This window comes from Chamaea fasciata, unplaced genomic scaffold (genome assembly GCF_029207755.1).
Source record: "Chamaea fasciata isolate MVZ Bird 193981 ecotype frontalis unplaced genomic scaffold, bChaFas1.0.hap1 SCAF_3, whole genome shotgun sequence".
Classification (NCBI taxonomy): Eukaryota; Metazoa; Chordata; class Aves; order Passeriformes; family Sylviidae; genus Chamaea; species Chamaea fasciata.
In genome coordinates this window covers 87,399,317-87,418,248 of record NW_027094088.1, presented here as the reverse complement: position 1 = coordinate 87,418,248, position 18,932 = coordinate 87,399,317, and the positions used below count along the sequence as shown (strand labels likewise).

At 34.8% G+C, this 18,932-nt stretch overlaps 1 protein-coding gene across 1 annotated transcript in view; it reads right to left on the bottom strand.

Moving 5' to 3' along the window:
• Nucleotides 1–18,932, bottom strand: part of EYS (eyes shut homolog) — a 742,046-nt gene that overhangs the window by 456,796 nt on the left and 266,318 nt on the right. The window contains exon 21 of the mRNA XM_066180316.1: nt 4,484–4,605. Within this exon, the coding sequence (XP_066036413.1) occupies nt 4,484–4,605 (122 nt within the window). The remainder of the gene's footprint in view (nt 1–4,483; nt 4,606–18,932) is intronic.

Sequence of the window (18,932 nt, the reverse complement as noted above, 5' to 3'; positions counted from 1 at the left end):
TGTACTACAACATCTGTATTTTTATATCCCTAGTAAAGAACTGCTAATACCTATTCCCAAAATCTTTGCCTGACAGCCTTTTAATTGCAAATTTATGATAATTTAAAAAAGGAGAGAGGAGCTTACATTTCAAAGGAGACTCCAACCTTCCCTGGCAGATACCTGTCTATCTAAACCAAGACAGCCAAACAGTATGTTAATTTTCTGTAACTGTACTACAATTAAAGTATACATGACACTGAATATATCCTAATGACTTACAACTGGTCTTTTCTTCAAGAGCTTAGCACAGGTTACACCAATGAAAAACTATTTTATTATTCTGAGAAGATGTGGCTTCAAATGCTAAGGAGCAAAGAGGGAAGCAATAGGGCAAGATGTACTTGAAAATGTAATGAGAAAGTAAGAACAAGGAGGCCGGATAAGTATAACTCTGGTTGACACTATGGCTATTCAAATTACCAGCTGGCATAAATCATTATCTAAGTAAAGACAAAGAAAGATGGTCATGACATGGTTACTAATTGAAGAAGCATTGCTAAGGAAGACTAGCACAGTTTGAGATATGTTCTGAAGTCACTCAAAATACCCTCCTCTATGAACACAAATTATTCTTTCAACTGGAATCTAAAGTGAGGTAGGAAAACCGTGGCCTCTTATAGGATAGGATGAAAAGACTTTAAATGGAGAGCATTTAAACACAGACAAGTTTTTTGCACACATTAGCAATTATTTATCAGAAGTGCTTAAGGAACTTGAGCCTCAAATTTTAAGGTGACATTGGCAGTTATCAACTTTCATCCTTGCAGAACATTGTGGGAAGGAGAGGTTTCAGCATTTTATAACATGGCCAGGTTTATAATATCCATAACTGTGAAGGGGTAAATGGAGACCTGTGATACAGTTGCATAAACAGTATGTAAGAAAATGTGCCAAAAAGGAAAATATCAAGGCTAAGAATGAGCAGGCAATAAAAATGTCTGTCTCCAAGTCAAAACAAACAAACAAAATAACAAGGGGTTGTGATTGCAAAAGTAAGATATCATGAGTGGATAAGATAGCATGAAGAACTGGACTTCAGTTTATACTGAGATTGTAAAAAGGTGTCTTACTGGATGGATTCAACTGCTGACAAAGGATAGGTAACTTTTCTGTACTCAAATGAAGCAAACACTGAACCTGTCGTTAAACATAAAAGATAGATAAATGACGTAAAGAAAATATACTTAGGTAGGTCTAATTTCCTGTTTAGTATGGAGAAGTCTATTGTATGTCATAAACAGAAAAGCAGCAGCAAGGCACTATTTTTATTCTTTATAAAAAACTCAACAAGTATTGACAAAACAAATCTGTGGATTTCAATGTGAATCTACAGAAAGAACTGAGTACTATGGAAAGACACTTGATTAATTCTCCAAGTTTTAATATAATGATTAGAGATCCAAACTATTCTACATCATTAGAAACTCCAGTTCATCCATAAAATTGTTGCCTGTTATTGGACAAGAAGAGTTGAGTAGATTTTCACTCATAAGTTGGTAACAGCAAAGGAGACACAGGCACTTTAATTCGGGCTTGATGTTACAAGGACTTAACCTCAGAATTATCAGTACAATAGAGAAGAAATAAGGAATTCAGCTGATACTAGATGAATCTGTCCATAAATATTCAGAGCCATAATTTAAGATTTCATGTTATCATGAAAATTAAAGTCACATGGTACTGGGAATATATGCATGAAATAGATACATGATTTTTTTTCTAAATAAATTTATTTGCCATGTGCCAAACTGAAAACTGAGAAGGAAGAAAAAGACATTTCTCATTTTATTAGCTGAACATAAAAATTAAGTCGAATGAAAGGGGACATATCGAACACTATTCACATCCAACATTTCAAGCTTGACTACTGGTTCAGTATCTTTCTTACCTGATTTTTTAAAATAAAAAATATGCATCTGAGATGGCTTTTTTTTTTTTTTTTTTTTTTTTTTTTTTTTTTTTTTTTCATTTTGGGATGTAATTTATTTTTCTATGATAGAATCCAAAAAGAAAGATATTCATTGTGACAGATTCGTTGATACTTCAGTTTTGCCTGATAGTTTTCATTTCAAGACTCAAAAATGAATAGATCAAGATAAAGAAAATTAACTCAAAATTCAAAATTTTAATTAGTAATTACTTTTGTATAATTATTTTATTATTACAGATATGAATTTGATAGGAAAATGTTTAATTTTGCATTATACTCACTTTTTTATATACAAAAATATATTTTTAAGCTGTTCCACAATAAATGACATCATTTTTAAGTAACTGATATTTTCAGATGGACTTGCAAATATTTAAGAGAAAGTGAAATAATGAAGACTGTCAAAGCATAAAAGAAAGATAAATTTATCTATCCCTTACATTAATTTAAGTAGTAAATTATATCAAGTACCAATCATGGTGTGGCCAATTTCAAAGAAATTCAGAAACTGCTGCCAGTAGCTCAACTTACATCAGGAAAATAAACAGCACCAAAACATGGCCACAGGCAAGAAAGCTTCATTGCCTATCATTGATGCATTCTCAGAGCACCTGATGGCCTGACTTTGGTCCAGACTAATGCCTGTCCAAAACAGTGCCTGGGCACAGCTCAAGAACTGCAATGATTTTTTCTGTTAGAAAATTATAATCCAGTTATCCTGTTTTAAAAACTACATTTAAGTTTAAAGATATGGCTGGATGTCCTCAGGTTCAGGTTCCAGTTACTGCCACTGCTTAGCTACCATGACACAAACACTTTGTCTTGTTGATGTAGCTTTTAAGAGAAAAAAAATTAGCAAAAGTAATAAAAACCAACATATTTTAAAAATTAAGAGTAATTATGGTCTTTTAGCATCTCTGAGTGTGAACAAGGACAGCTCTAATGATTGAAATGAAATTGCTTTATAATATAAAAATAAAACATTGAGCTATACTAATAGCTATACTAATTGGTGTTGGCAAGTCTCAGTCACATTCAACTGTAGATATCTCTATATATGTTGTTTTGTTTGGTGTAACCTGCCCCTTGTCTATGATGATTCAATGGTATGTCTAATTTTCTTGTTCCATTATATCAAGTAGGACAAATAGCTCTGAGAAAAAATATGCCTGGTGCTTACACTTGAAACCAATTTTCTTATAAACATTTTCTGTAATAGTTCAGTATTTGCCAAATCCAGAAAAAGTACTTCTTGAGTATTTTTATTCTCAATAAAAAATAGGAAGTCTTTGGATTTGTGCATAAGTAGCTGACCCAGATATGAGTAAAACCAGAAGAAGCCCTATTACCTTCTGCAATACATATAATATTCCAGAGTCTGGAAAAACTGGGAAAATGTAAGGTGAGGATTTATGGCTGCAGCATATCTGTTCACCTAGAGTTGTTCTTGAGGGTTGTAGACTACATGGAGCTACAGGCATCAGAAAAATACAAACCACAAAGATTAAAATATTTAACAATGATTTTTACATTCTCACATGCTTTAAAAAGTGGGGAAAAAACAATTAAAAAGATTTTCACGGGTTTTCTCAATGTTGCTGCACTTTCTGTTATTAGAATAAAAATATTTTACCAAACTAGGAAGTTTAATGCCACATAAAAATACAGCACTAAGACATAAACCATTTTGGTTAAGTTCTGAAAATAAATTAATTTTTTAAAAATATTATATATATTATTTAACTTAGTTATGTTTGTTTATTTCAGCAATCATTTCTCCCTTGTCAACTGTGGTTAGTTTCCTTTCTCACTGTTGTCTGTATTACCAGGATAACAATTTAGAATTTACAGGAGTCTTCTAGTATTGACATCATAATAGAAACAAATCCTGGCTTCATGGAGCAGAAATTGATTACTAGATTTTTTTATGGAATCCTAATCCTCATGCTACTGAAATAAAAGAATTTTTAAACCATAAATATATGCTTGAAATAAAGATTGGGGCTTAAGTTAAAATTAATATGGTTAATGTCACATCCTCATGCTTTGACTGAGGAGACATAAATTTTAGTTAAAGAACTATTTTGTTGGTATTTTAAGCCACAAGGTGGCAGCAATGATATGATATCTTCATCCAACTGCCCACAACCACTACTTTTACTTTTTAAAACATCACTTGAGTTTATAGGGTTAATATGGGAGAAAGAGAAACTATATTTTCTTTGAAAAAATACAGTTCTAAACTAGGTTACTTGCTAAATGTTTTTTTAAATCATACCTTTTGCTTTTCCTTTTTTTTTTTTTTTTTTGTTTAATAATTTTAGGTTTACTGTTAATCATATCTGCTGGCTTCACATGAAAGTACAGTGAAGCACTGTATCCATGACACAAGTCGTTTGCCCATTTGTGTAATAACATTTCCTTCCAAAGCTGGGAAACACAACAATGGCTGGATGCATAAGCCTGGCCTTCCTGGAAGACGACCATATAGTGAGGAGGTGCAAGGTTTACCGATAGCTGTTGAAAAGGTCCATGCAGGTGCCATTGTTTCTACAAGGCTCTGAATCACATTCATTTGACTCCTTTTCACAAAATTTTCCTTCCCATCCAGGCAAGCAATCACACTGGTATCTCTGTAATACATTAAGTAAAATAAACAATCTGTTACTCTTTGCATTTCAATGCAATTTCAAAAGTATTATTACTAATTGTTGGAAGACATTAACAGACAGCAAAAAAACTTCAGGAGTTTTTTAAAACCTGGGTGCATAAATAAATTGCCACAGCATGTTGGTGAAATGTGTAATGCACCAGCATTGTGGCATCTACTAGTGTTTAGAGACTGCAACTAACTTTGTTAATTGTATTTTAGGTTTTTTGTTATTGATATTTGGAAACAGGCAGAGACAATTATGCTTCAAAGATACATGGGCTATGATCTTCATATAAACAGCAAAGGGAAATTATTTAATTTTCTAATACACTTTAAAAATAAGATTAAAAATAAGAATAAAAAAATTAAGAGTCAGAATTCTGAAGGGAGTCCAGATTGAGCAGTTGACCCAGACCTTTCTGTAATGATACTCTAACACTCTTTGTACAAATTAAAAGCTTGAAATATTTTATTGGAGCAAAGATAACAAGAAAGAAAGAAAGTTAACAATTTAGAGTCACCCTCATCTTGGAGTGTGGAACAGCTCCACTGACACCAGTACTTGAAATGAAATTATTTACACGTACATTCTATTATATCTGGTCAACTTTTGCACCAACAAACTTGTACATAGTGTATTTGTGATTTTTATTTTCTCAACTGCATTCTGCTTGTTTTGTGCTCATGTTGGTGAAGGTCATTGCTATGCTTGCTTGGGACACACCCATGATTTCTGTGACGTGGATGTTCTAAATCCACTGAGATAAACTTTAAAAGTCAGGAAATAAAATTGAAAGGTATCTTTCTGAGTTAAGATAAGGCATGGAACATGGGCATATGAAACCAAGTTGGGTCGGAATGTTGGTCTGCTGAAGCGTAGGAAGTCTCTTCAGAGCGATATGGACCAATGGGCCAAGACCAGTTGCATAAGGTTTAACAAGGCCAAGTGTTGGTTCCTGCTCCTGGGCCCAGCAACCCCAGCCACAGGCTGGGATAAGAGTGGCTGGAAAGCTGCCCTATGAAGAAGGACCTGAGGGTGTTGCTTGACAGCAGCTGAACATGACCAGTGTGTGCCCAGGTGGCCAAGAAGGCCAGTGGCATCCTGGCCTGTATCAACAGTAGTGTGGCCAGCAGGACCAGAGCAGGGGTTGTCCCTCTGTACTCAGCACTGAGTTGAGGCCACACCTCAATTCCTGTGTGCAGCTCTGGGCCTCTCACTCCAGGAAGGATATTGAGGTGCCAGACTGAATCCAGAGAAGGGTAACAGGGCTGTTGAAGGGTCTGGAAAATGAGTCCTAGGGGGAGTGGATGAAGGAGCAGGGGTTGTTTGGTCTGCAGGAAAGGAGGCTCAGGGGAGACCTTATCCATCTCTACTACTACCTGAAAGGAGGGTGTAGCAAGATGGGGGTTAATCTCTTCTTCCAGGTAAGAAGTGACAAAACAAGAAGAAATGGCCTGAAGTTGTTCCAGGGGAGGTTTAAGTTGGATACCAGGAAAAATATATTAACTGAAAGAACAGTCGAGCTTCATAACAGGGTGCTTTGTGAAGTGATTGAGTTACCATCCTTGTAAGTGTTCAAAAAACATATGGATGTGGCACTTGGGGACATGGTCTAGTGGTGAACATGGTGGTGCTACACTGACAAGCACCTTGGACTTGATGATCTTAAAGTTTTTTCCAATATGAATAACTTTATGATAGGAAGCAAAGGTTTTGTAAAAATATTTTGTTATTTTAAAATGTAATACAGAGAGATGAACTTGGAAAGAAAATAATTTGCTGTGAATTGTGCCAAAGAAAGAAAGAAGAAAATACATTTGAGACAAATTACATTACTAGTCCACATGTTGGTGTTTCCTATTACTTATTGACCCCAAGATTAGCTCAGTTATTTACAGCATGATGGTAATAACACCAAGGTTCAGTTCCTATATGGGCTAGTTGCTTTGGAGTTGGACTTGGTGATCCTTGTATGCCTCTTTCAACTCAGAAATATATCATATTCTGTGATCCGTGATAATAACCACACTCAAATATCTCAGTTCTTTGCAGATTTATCAGTGTCAAAAGGGGAAAAAAAGGGCATTACTAATCCATACCCATGAGTAACAATCAGACACCTCTTAAAAACTGTTCTATTGTCAGGTTAGGTTTTCATTTATTCTAGGAATGTGAGATAACAACTAGTTTCCAAAAATCTCTTCAAGAAATGGATTACAAAATGAGAAGTGAAAGGAGGCTTGCAAACAGTTTTGTTTAGAAAGCAGCAGTATTTTTCTAGTCTCACTAAAATTACCTGACAATCAAATGCTGAGATTCTGTTCTTTGTAGATTTTTAATTACACGAGGATTGACACATCAAGCACAAAACATTGCTCACATTTATGTATATCATGCTATGTGCAGAAAAAACTAAAAATTCTTACACATTATTTCATCTCTGTGTAGTTTTACTGGAATTGAAAGTGCAGTGTTGCAATAAACTACATGTAAGCAGATAAAAAGGGTTTTGATAGATACAAGTCTTTACAGAGAAGGACCTGGGAGGTCTGGTGGACACCAAGTTGGACAAGAGTCAGCAATACACCCTTGTGGCCGAGAAGGCCAAGAGCATCCTGGGCTACATAAAGAGGAAAGCTGCCAGCACGTTGAGGGAGGTGATCCTTCCCCTCTACTCAGCCCTGGGGGGGCCACACCTTAAGTGCTGTGTCAGTTGTGGGCTCTCCCAAGAGAGAGACAGAGCTATTGGAAAGAGTTCAGGCAGTAACATGGTTAAGAGATTGACATATCTCTCAGATGAGGAAAGGCTGAAAGAGCTGGAATTGTCAGTCAGGGCATAGCACACACCAACAACATAAAATGACAAGAAGCTGCACAGTAGAAAGCATGCAGCATATCAAGCAAGAGATTGAAGGAATTTGATACCTATTTATATGTAGTTCCCCTTTATTTACTGTAAATATGTACTACTATCCATTTGAGACAGGTTAAAATAAGTGGTACCTTTGAGTTCCTGCAAATTGTCTTTTTGTCCTCTAAAGAACACAAATGCATTAATAACACTATAGTTATTCCTTCTACATAGCTCTCCCTTGTACAATATGCTTAAAAAAGGTGTTATCTACAGTATGCTTAAGAATTGATTTTACCAGCTAGGGTAAAAAATTTCTGATCCGTTGCACATGTGCCCAGAACTACATATGCATGTGATCATGACTTTGTCCAATTAACTATGTGTTGTAAGTGCCATTTAAGATCATTTGCATATTTTCCCTTCTCCAACACTGTAAATGAAGAATTAATCATTTCCTTAAGCCCCAGTCAATGCTACTTCACTAGGAAATGGCAGCTGAACATCTGGTAAAGAGAAACTGCAATGAAAAATGTTCAACAAACGAAACAAAGATCTGAATTATGAACAAGGGAAATCTTCAAGCATGTTCTGTGTATATAGAGGTTGAGAAGAATTTTTATTATATAGATATATACTCCAGATATATTTTCCATGTCTAGAGAAAAAAATCAAATCAACTTAATTTTTAAAGATACCCATGGTGTTTGAGCATTTTTGGGGAGATTTTAACGTTTTTAATTCACAGAAAGAACAAAAAATACCTCACCTGGAAACAGAAACACACAAAAGGAAACATAGAAACATCCCTTTATTCTGTGTGTTCTAAGTTCTTCTGCCAGACCCTTTCTTTGGGTGCAACCCTTTTCCCATTAAGGCCAAACAAGATGAACCTATTGTAAGACTACTTATCATTGCAACATAATAGGAGATGTACTCCAGCATCTATAGAAAACTCATAACAAAACTTGTCTGTAGGAATCAGGGCTTTTTTTCCCTACAGAAAACCTTCATGCAACTTCATTTTGTTAGTGCTAACAGCAGTTCATTTAACCTTGTGAAATAAATGTGAACATAAAAATGTAAGCATCTGTGAAATCATATTTGCAATTGCTCTAAACCATATTGAGATCTTAACATTATTTATGCAGCCTTTTTTATTAATTTAAGGGTCTTTTCTGAGTTGCTTCTTTAGGGCTTTACTTTTAAGTTATTATTGATTTAACCATTTGCATAATCATACATATTAACTTAGAAAATAAGATCCCCATTTGTCATCATGGCATTGTTCTCATTGTGCAAGTCTGTTTGCATTTATATCCTAAATGAGCCGACTTGTTTAAAAACAAAATGAAATAAAGCAGAACAGGACAAAACCAAGATATCTGTTCATCTTCATTTGGTCTAACACTTTCATTTTTACTTTGGAAGTCTGAGCAAAAACAATAACTATGCAGGATGAAATCCCAGAAAATACACTACTTTTCTGTCTTCTGATAATGAATTATTTACCTGTTCTTCACAGGTTGCAGGAAGAGTGAATGTATTAACCATGCTGCTCCACAAATTAAGGAAATTTGACTTCTGACACAAAGAAAGCTCCATTGTTGCTACTCTAGAAGACATACATGGCTTGCTCTAATATTGGTTAATAACTCTGTATTAATCAGATTGCTTAACTCACAGCAAAGAAACACCTCTGGGGCTGAGTGTCATGAGATTCGCTATATGGTTATTAATAATGATGTTAATTGGAAGAATGATTATAAGAAGTGACATAAAAGAATAAGGTGAAAAAAGTGAAACATGGATTCAGAAGTGATAAGAAATTACAATTAAAAATCTAATTTCTAAACAGTACTACAAGTGATTGGTTTTGATAAGACTATTAGTTAAAAAACAACCAAAATTAGTTACTGAATCTTATTATCAGAATCACTAACTGATGTATTCTTATTTATTACTTTATTTAAAAATAAGGCTTTTTTTCTATTTTTATCTTGCTATGTAAGTTACAAAGCTTATGTGGTGTTTTGTGTTAAACACTTAAAAATGTGAAGTACTAGGGTAAATAGCTTGACATTAAGTACTAGCCATCTGAAGAAGTTGAGGTAGCATTAGGCAATGCTAAGTATTTTTAAGGACTTCTAAACTCTCTACTTTTATTTATATTTTTTTTTCCTATACAGTTATGTCTTAATAATGCTGACCAGGATATTTATTTTTTATACCAAATCATTTCCATTCATTTTTGCCCTAAATTATTATTTCATTATATATCATCTGATATAAAGGATAAACCAGATCTTCTTTAATTCTAATTTTAAGCAAGGCTTACAGGAGAAACATTTTTAATTTGCTTCTCTGTCTAGCATTTTAAATAATGAATAAGTTAAATTAACAAGAAAACATATTTAAAACAGCTGGTACAAGTAAAGTTTGGTAAGTTGTAGTGGGTTTTTGCTTTATATTGTAATAATTCTGTGTATATTAAAAGCATTTAATAAGTATATGCTAAAAAGTAAGATTTTCCATATATTTGAATAGCACAGCAGTAGTAAAGAGAAACTTAAATTTTCATTCAGTGCAAATTCCAGCTTGAAATATGTCTGGCATCTAGACATGCTGTGTATGCATAACTGTTAATGAACTGTACTATAATTTGTAACCACAAAGAAAATTATCCTAAATGGGAACACTTCTTCTTTGCACTGCAGCTCTCTATACACAACCATTTCATAAAATGGTGCTTTGCTGAAAAATCATAATTATTGCTGCATTTGATATTGATAATTTTAAAATGACACTTTTTGTAAAAGTATATTTTGGTAAAAGTTTAGTTCTCTTAAAACTGATTCACAGCTAATGCTAGTAAGAGGCTTCTCTTAAAATTATTTTAGATTTCTTGTTACATTTAATATGCAAATAAATTCTAGCTAAGCCTTTAAAATTAATCAATTATTTCCATCACTGCTCAGATACGACAGTTCTCACAGTCCAATGTAAATCTTGTTGGAGTTAGTTTTCTGTGTAGAGATTCATCTGTTACATGCTGAGGCATACAAACATGCAACATGATTTTTACTAGTATTGACACAGATGTTCCAATTGAGCATGGACCATGTTAAATATTATGTATGTAGTAGGTTTGCAGAAAAAGGGAAAAATACTTGATAACAAATCCAAACCTCTGTGAATTTATACTTTCTAGTAAATTCAAAATGTATTTTATGAGAAGCTATAAGAAATATGAGCATTAGAAAATTATAAGAGGTATTTAAGAACAATCATATAAACAAATGCTACAGTCAAAATGTTTTAAAAGTTGTTGCTATAAACAAGGAAAGATTTTTCTTAGGAAAGAGGAAGGCTTTAGGGGGAAAAAAATTGATACTAGCCCAATCCAAAAATAATTTTGTGACAACAAACCAAAGTCAGTTTGAGACCTCTTACATAATTAATAATTGGTGATAAGTCTTTTTTTGTCACTACTTTCTGACCTCTGCCATTTATTCTGTTTATACCTATTTTTTTTGTTCCTCTCCTAGAGAGCTTACCAGGAAATGTGCCAATCAAATCATCTTCAACATGACAGGTGCTGAACAGTACAGGAAAACTAATGAAAATCAGCAGCTTTAACTTGTTTGTGCAAAATAAACCAAATAACTAATCCAGCTAGTGACAGACATTTGAGTATCAGCCTTTGATCGGTGTATCTGGTTTGACATTTAGCTCAATTGTTCAATGACTAGTGAAAGGTCATGAACATATTCCTGTTAAACCAAAGTGCTGACAGGAACTTGACCCCCCTAAAAGCTTCTCCAAAGCTTTCAGTTTGCCCTTGGATCTCAGGTAACAGGAGAGCTCTGGGAATTAACTGTCTTATTCCAAAGCAATAGTCTAGGTACTGACAGACAGAAATAACATCTTGCTTTTGAATTACAAACCTGGTGTTGCACCTGGTAACTTTTAAAATAAAGTATGAAAATGCAGAAGAACAACTATTGGTTTTCATAAAACAAAACTATCTCCTGCCTTAAAATAACTCATTCAAATTTAGATCTTAAGCATACAACTATTATCACATCAGTACGCTTCAATCACCACAAAAGTGTCATTTTTGCCAACCTCTGGCTCAAAAGTAGGGGAAAGTTAAAGAAACAGGCTGTTCCAAAAATACTTCAAACTAAATATCCTTAGAAGCGCCCAGACGTTCAAAATATTATTTGATGTCAAGTCTCCTCTTTTGAACTTTCACTCATCCCTATTTTAAATTTATAGAACATTTAATTATAATAGAGCATATTACAGGAAAGTCACTTGGAAGAATGAGAACATGGATCCACACTGACCTGAATTTGCAACTCTTGTGGCTTGGCTGTACTTGCTTTCAGAGATATGCCATCATTATTTACTTTTTAAATTAGAACAATATGCACAGAAGTTTAAAAAGTAGTGGAAACTTCCCCATGTATTTACCTCAAACATCTAGACAGTTGCTAATGCCCAAGTAATGTGCATGTCTTTGTGAGAACGCTCAGCATCTTTTCTGGCAAGAGTTTTGTCATTCTGAGCCCAGTGACACAGCTCCTGGAAGGACAGTGGGTGCCTAGAACCAGACAGGTTGAGTTTTCCAAAACAGGAATTCCAGTGTCCCCAGATTCTGAAGCACTAAACACAGCCCAATTTTCTAGAATTTACTCCATGACCAAAGGAAAAAATGCAGTGTTTCAGAGGTTTGTGTTTGATACATGTCCTCTGTATTGGAAACTAAATCTCAGGGCTCTTTTCACCTTTCCTTCACTCACAGCTTTCTATTACCAAAACTTATAGTAGGCAACTGCTTGATAAAAATAACTGAAGTTGGTTCATACAGTAAAAACTTGGATCAGTCTGTTTATCAGGGTCACCTAGTGATAGCTGCATCCACAAATAAAAAATTCATAGCAGCTTCTGATTGCAAGAGAATTTCTGTAATACTTACGGTCTCAGAATAGCTTGTTATAAGAATCAATGCTTTCTGGGAAAGGCATAATCTGTGTCTAACAGCTTAATTCACTTGTTGCATAACACAATTTAGAAATAAGTCACCAAAAGTCAAGTACAAGCACTCCTTTGAAATCCAAATTATTGAATTGAAAAATCAATGAGGGTTTACTTTTGAGGTTTTTTCTTAAAACTCTACGTTACTTAAAAAATTAATAAAGAAGTTGTCGGACAATAAATAAAAGAGATACATTTTAATTTGCCAAGGGTTGCTACCATTGTATAGGTGCAGTTTCTTAGAAAGAAGAGAGAGAGAAAAAAGAGAACTGTAAAAAATGGAGGCAGACCAGATAAACTGAGGGATAAGAGCATTACCAGCCCTCCCTATTTTTATAAAATTATTCCATTGTTTTTCCTCTCTGCTTTAGAATATCTTTTGTGGTGGTGTCTGGAGTCGTTTCCCAGCTTGTTCACTCACTGGTCTGCATGCAATGTATGATTTTGTATCCTTTATGTTCAGTGGGTCTGAACCTCAGGCTGAAGAGTAGAGAGGGTGTGGAAGAAGAAAGAGTGACTCTCATGTGGGTTGAAGCGAGATGTTTATCGCTCCCACAGGGCCACATCCAGAGAGTGACTCCTGGGGTTCTGGTTTCAGCTTTTGTATGGGGGGTGTGGAAAGGGGCAAGGGGGAACCATAACCAATACCAGGTAAGGAGGGAGTGACCAAGACAGGAAGACAAAACACAGGACATCTGATACATGATGCAAGGCAGAGAAGTCATAGACTCTGCCAATCACCCCAGCCTCTCACCAGAGGCTGAGCGGGGTTGCAGGGAGATGGGCAGGACCCACAACCAGGGAAAAACCAAAGGGGTTAGAACCCAGGGTAGTCTGAAACAAACCATTCTACATAAAATTACAAATTAATATTTTCACACAGCAACAGTCTTTGTTGTACTTTGTTTTGAGAATCAGAATATGACTTTAGGACCACTACCTTCAGATTTTCGTAATGTGTTTCTACTTTTCCTGAATAAATACATGTAATTATAGATTTTTCAGTATACTAAAGGACTGTTAAGAAAGTAATTTCCATTACGAAACATTTGTACAGATAAGAGAAAAAGGAATAGTATTATTTCAATAAAATCCTTACATAATACTTTACATTCAAATGTTAAGAGCTTTCTTTCCCTCTTTCTCTATTTTCCTATTACATAGTTAAAACTAATTTTAGTATTATTTAGGATGAGGCAATAAAATATAAATAATTTCTGCTGTAAGTTGACTATACTGTGAGCTTAGGGAAGTAATATTTTAAGAAATTATGACTTGGGATTTTATGGTTCTATCTCTGTTTGGTATGGTAGAGGTTAACCACTCTTTACCTGTTAGCTCATATTTCATATGAGAAAAAAAAAAGGCTTTTCTCTCTGATAGCAGGAAATTTAAAGACTTTCATTCTAATCTTATAAGGCTGTAAAAATATTTAATCTTAGCTATAACTTTTTCTGTCTCATTTCCACTCCCTGGGAGAGCTTGATCTTATTAAGGGCAATCTTTTGCAATTTGCATTTTGCTGGCCTTCCTGGAGTTTGCCTCTTATTACTTTAATGAAGTTCTATTTCTGGATATTGAAGGTGCTTGCCTATAGGACTTCAGGAGGCTCACACCTTTTAATGGTATTGCAAACACTGTACCAAATTAGCAGCATATTGATGGGATCAGTAACTCATCAATAAGCCACAGAAAATGATTATTTGTGACTGAAATTTTTATACAAATGTGATATTTTATTTTCCTATTGGTGTGATTACAATTGTGTCATTATTAGGTCGCTGACCCTCTCTTTTTCTCTCTTCTTTTTCTCCTCTCTGCTCTCTTCTCTCTCTCTTCTCCCTCCTTCTCTGCACCACTAAAGATGTAGTCTGTGTGGCCTGTCCTACTCATGGAATTCTACCCAGGTCCTGGTGGGAACTGGTGAAGGGTTGAATTTGTTCAGCCATTTCAGCTAATGGGATGTTTCAGAAAGATATAAGCCAACAGGAAAAAAACCTAAACAAATTAAAAACAAACCCCAAACTGGAAGTGCAAACCTGATAGGAATATGAGGAGACAGTGGTGGATCCTGGGGGGATGAACTGAATCAAAGAGATTTAAATAGGGGAAAGCATTGGAAAAATAGGATAGGCAAGACAGACAGGGAACTAAAGATTCAGAGAAACAAGAGTGAAAGGACATAACTTCTGACTTAACAATTTTTACTAGCATTTGTAGATCTTTATCAAATCTGATTTTGGTCATCTTCTGTTAATTGGTTAAGAATTGAGGAATGCTGAGGAGAAATATGTTTCCTGCAGGCTGAAAGAGCACTGTGAAAACTGGATGTAGATCACCACAGAGTATTTTCTACCAGCCATCTCAGGCAGATAAATGTATGACCATGATTTGCCAAGTCTTACATGCATGATTCCTACTCTTCCTTTTTCACCTACAGTGTCATCTCCTTTTTTTTCTTTTTTTTGTCCTGAGGTACAGCAATTCTATGTGAAATAATTTTAAAATGCTAATATCTGGAAAATCAAAACACATGCATATATTAAGCTATTAGATGGTGAAGGACATTGAGGGGAAGCTGTATGAGGAGTGGCTGAGGTCACTTGGTCTGTTCAGCCTGGAGGAGACTTAGGGGAAACTTCACTGTAGTTACAAATTCCTTGTGAGGGGAACAGGAGGGGGAGGCACTGATCTCTTCCCTTTGGTGACCAGTGACAGGACCTGAGGGAATGGCCTAAAATTGTGTCAGGGAAGGTTTAGGTTGGATATCAGGAAAAGGTTCTTTACCCAGAGGTTGGTTGAGCACTAACAGGCTCCCCAGGGTGGTCACAGAACCAAGCCTGACAGAGTTCAAGAAGCATTTGGACAATGTTCTTGGGCACATGGTGTGACTCTTGGGATGATGCTCTGCAATGTCAGAAGTTGTACTCAATGGCCCTTGCTGGTCCCTTACAACTCAACATATTCTGTGATTCTATGATGTGCACCTCCATTTAATAAAGAAGGAAAGTAATTCTCTCAATGCAGTCTCAAATAGAAGTTATCAGAAGAATACAATGCCATTAAATACTATTCTCACAAATTACTTTTTTAGGAATTCCCCAACATTTTTCAACATTTGCAAACATAATAACCAATGCCAGGGTTCTCTTTTTACAAAACTTCAGTACACAGTGCTTGCTTAAACTCATTCCACTTGTATGTAACTATATGGTTTCAAAATCATGTTTTGAAACAGTGAAAGTATGAGACAGAGAGGACCTTTTTGCTTGTACAGCATATCTTTCCTTAAAATAATTTATTAAAGATATTGAGATACAAAAAAGCAAAGATTAACATATCTTGTAAATAAACAACATTTCAAATTCTTTTTACTTTATATATATCTCACTGAATTATAGGTTTGGACATTTCACTTTGACCATATGACCAGAACACTGTAAAACTCTAAGTTGATACAACAGCATAAAAATTAATTTTTGATATTAAATCAATACTATTCTGAGTATAGTTTGGGGTTTTTTTTCCTTTTTCTTAACTTAAACTGAAAACTTTAGTATATAATTTTTAAAAGTGTAATATTAGAGTTAACTTAGTGAGAAAAAATTAAGTTTTTTTTAACTTTGAACTAGTTTATTTGGACCAGATGATTTAAAAAGGAGGTGTATAGCAGTATAATTGCTAAATACAAATGCAAAAGAGTTCTTTATCTCCAATTAAATGATTGTTTCTGAAAAGTATATGAAGAGCTAGAAAATATCACTGCTTTAATACACTGAACATTAGAAGTAACTTCAAAAATAAAAATTATTTCAAGAATTGTTTCTGCTATTTTTCACTCACAGAATGTGTGCAGGTTTGAAAGATAATGCAGCTGAAGAAAACATAGCAGAGCTCTATAGCACTCTGTACATCAAGAAATCCTGAAGTAATTGATAAGAAGTGCAAGAACATCTTGCGTTTTTGGTATTTCATTAAGAATGCATAGTCTGAACAGGAATAAAAAATGTTTGTTTACTGATCTGTATGGAAAAAGCCAGTATAAGCACTATTCTGGATTAGCTGCCACAGTTGTACGCAATAATAGATGAAGAAGGAGAATTCAATTTTTTGAGACAAACAGGATGGTGCTTATTTAGAAAGCAAACCCTTAATTCATAATGAATAGTCCATTTATGACATGCATATGAGAAGCTAACTGTGACTTTTACAGAAATAAATAAAATAAATATTTTTTTAAAAAAAAAGTAAGAAAATGTTTGAAATTACCATTTCATTAGAAAGAAATTACAGGATAATAAAAAGTACTTGAGTAATGAAGCTGCTGTAGGGTTGGGAGCACAACTCTCATGAGGACTGGCTGCTTATCCTGGAGATGTAAAGGCTCAGGGGGACCTTATCACTCTCTGCAACTACCTGAAAGCACAGTTAATAATGTGGGAATGGGTGTTTTCTCCTAAGTTACATGTGACAGGAAATGAGAAAATGGCCTCAAGTTGCACCAGGGAAGCTTTTGATGGGATTTCAGGCAAAAAAAAAAGAAGAAAAAAGAAGAAGAAAAAAAAAAAAAAAAAAAAAAGAAAAAAAAAAAAAAAGAAAAAAAAAAAAAAAAAAAAAAAAGGATTATCAAACACTGAAACAGGCTGTCCAGGGAAGTAGATGAGTTACCACCCTGGAAGTATTAACAAATTGTGTAGATGTGGCACTGAAGGACATGGTTTAGTAGAGGACTTGCCGTTGCTGGATTAACAGTTGGACTTGAACTTGGAGGTGTTTTCTACCATAGGTGATTATATGGTTCTAACCATGGCCTGGAGACATTCCCAATATGCTATTTCTCAGCTATAATCATATAAGCATTGCTGTGACTTTCACATTTCCAAAAAATGATATTCCCTAATTGTCCTAGTTTTGGATGGGGTAGAGTTAATTTTCTTTCTAGTAACTGGTACAGTGCTACATTTTGGATTTAGGATGAGAATAATATGGATGACTCACTGATGTTTTAGTTATTGCTGAGCAGGGCTGACATTAAGTCAAAAACTTTTCAGTTTCCCATGCTCTCCTGCTACTGAGTAGGCTGAGGGCCACAAGGCTGTAAGAGGACACGGCTGACCCTGATTGACCAAAGGGCAGTTGTGATGCCCTGCACAGCATATGAAACTGGTGAAAAAACTGGCCAGGGGTCTACTGCTTAGGAACAGGCTGGGCATCAATTGGTTGGTGTTGAGCAGTTAGTTTCATTTGCATCGCATGGTCTTTCTTGGTTTTAATGTCTCTGTCTCTCATAATTTAATTTCAGTCATTAAACTTTTCTCAGCCCCCAATTTTTCTTTTAGCCCTTCAATTCTCTCCTCTACCCCACCAGGATGTGGAGTGAGCAAGCAGCTTTCTGGTGCTTAGTTGCTGTCTGGGGTTAAACCTTGACATAAAAATTAAGTCTGTGGTGCATTTCTCTCTCACCTACAGTAGAGACAAGAAGAGATAACAAAGATATTCTGATATATCCTTGCTAAATAAAGGCTGTGTTTGATGTGTGTTCTACTTATCTGACAGTTTAGAAACTGAAGGAAGTTTTGGGGTTGAAAATTAACAGCATCATAAGAAAAAAATATACATCTGACAGTAGCAGTGAAATAATTGGGGCAATTAAAAAAAAATAAAAGATTCAGACAACTATTGTATGGAGGAGATAAATTCAGTAAAGACAGAGGAGAAAAGCCTAAAACTATAAAAGTCTGAGTTTTCTTGGCGTCCATGACATTCAGTAGACGTCAACTGGATCAAAACCAAAACTAGTATTATATCAAACAACTACTGTGTATCAAGTACCAAGTTTTAAAATGAAATTCTGATTTTTTTCCCCTTATATGCATTTATTTGAGCTTTTTTTTTTTTTGTCTAAACCCAAATTTAGTCTAAATTTCTATCATGCAAAGCAGTTGGGAATGGAGACTTCATTTAGGCGGAGGCACCTAAACTGATGGTGGTTTTAGGGCACTTCTTGATTCATTCTTCATAATGCTGAAAGCCATGATTACTATTACAATTTCTCCCCAATATTTTTTTTTTTTTTTTTTTTTTTTTTTTTGGCAATGGGATGTTTCTATTGCTAAAAGATCACGCTAAAAATCTTGTTTCTTTTTTCTTTTGCACAGTTCTTTTCTCTCCCTTTGGTTCCTCTCCCAGCATTACACAGAACAAACCTAAGATTTTTTAACCTCTCTTAATGAAAGGCACTCAGGTACTAATAGAAATAATACGGATTTTTTAATTGATAAAGGTTTAGTGGAGAAAAACTGACAGCCTGGAAGGTAGGAAAACAAACTGGGCACACAGCCAAAACCAACAGAAGTAATATAAATGTGGGAACTTGGAAGCTACAGGTGTACATAATATAGGCTGAAGAGAA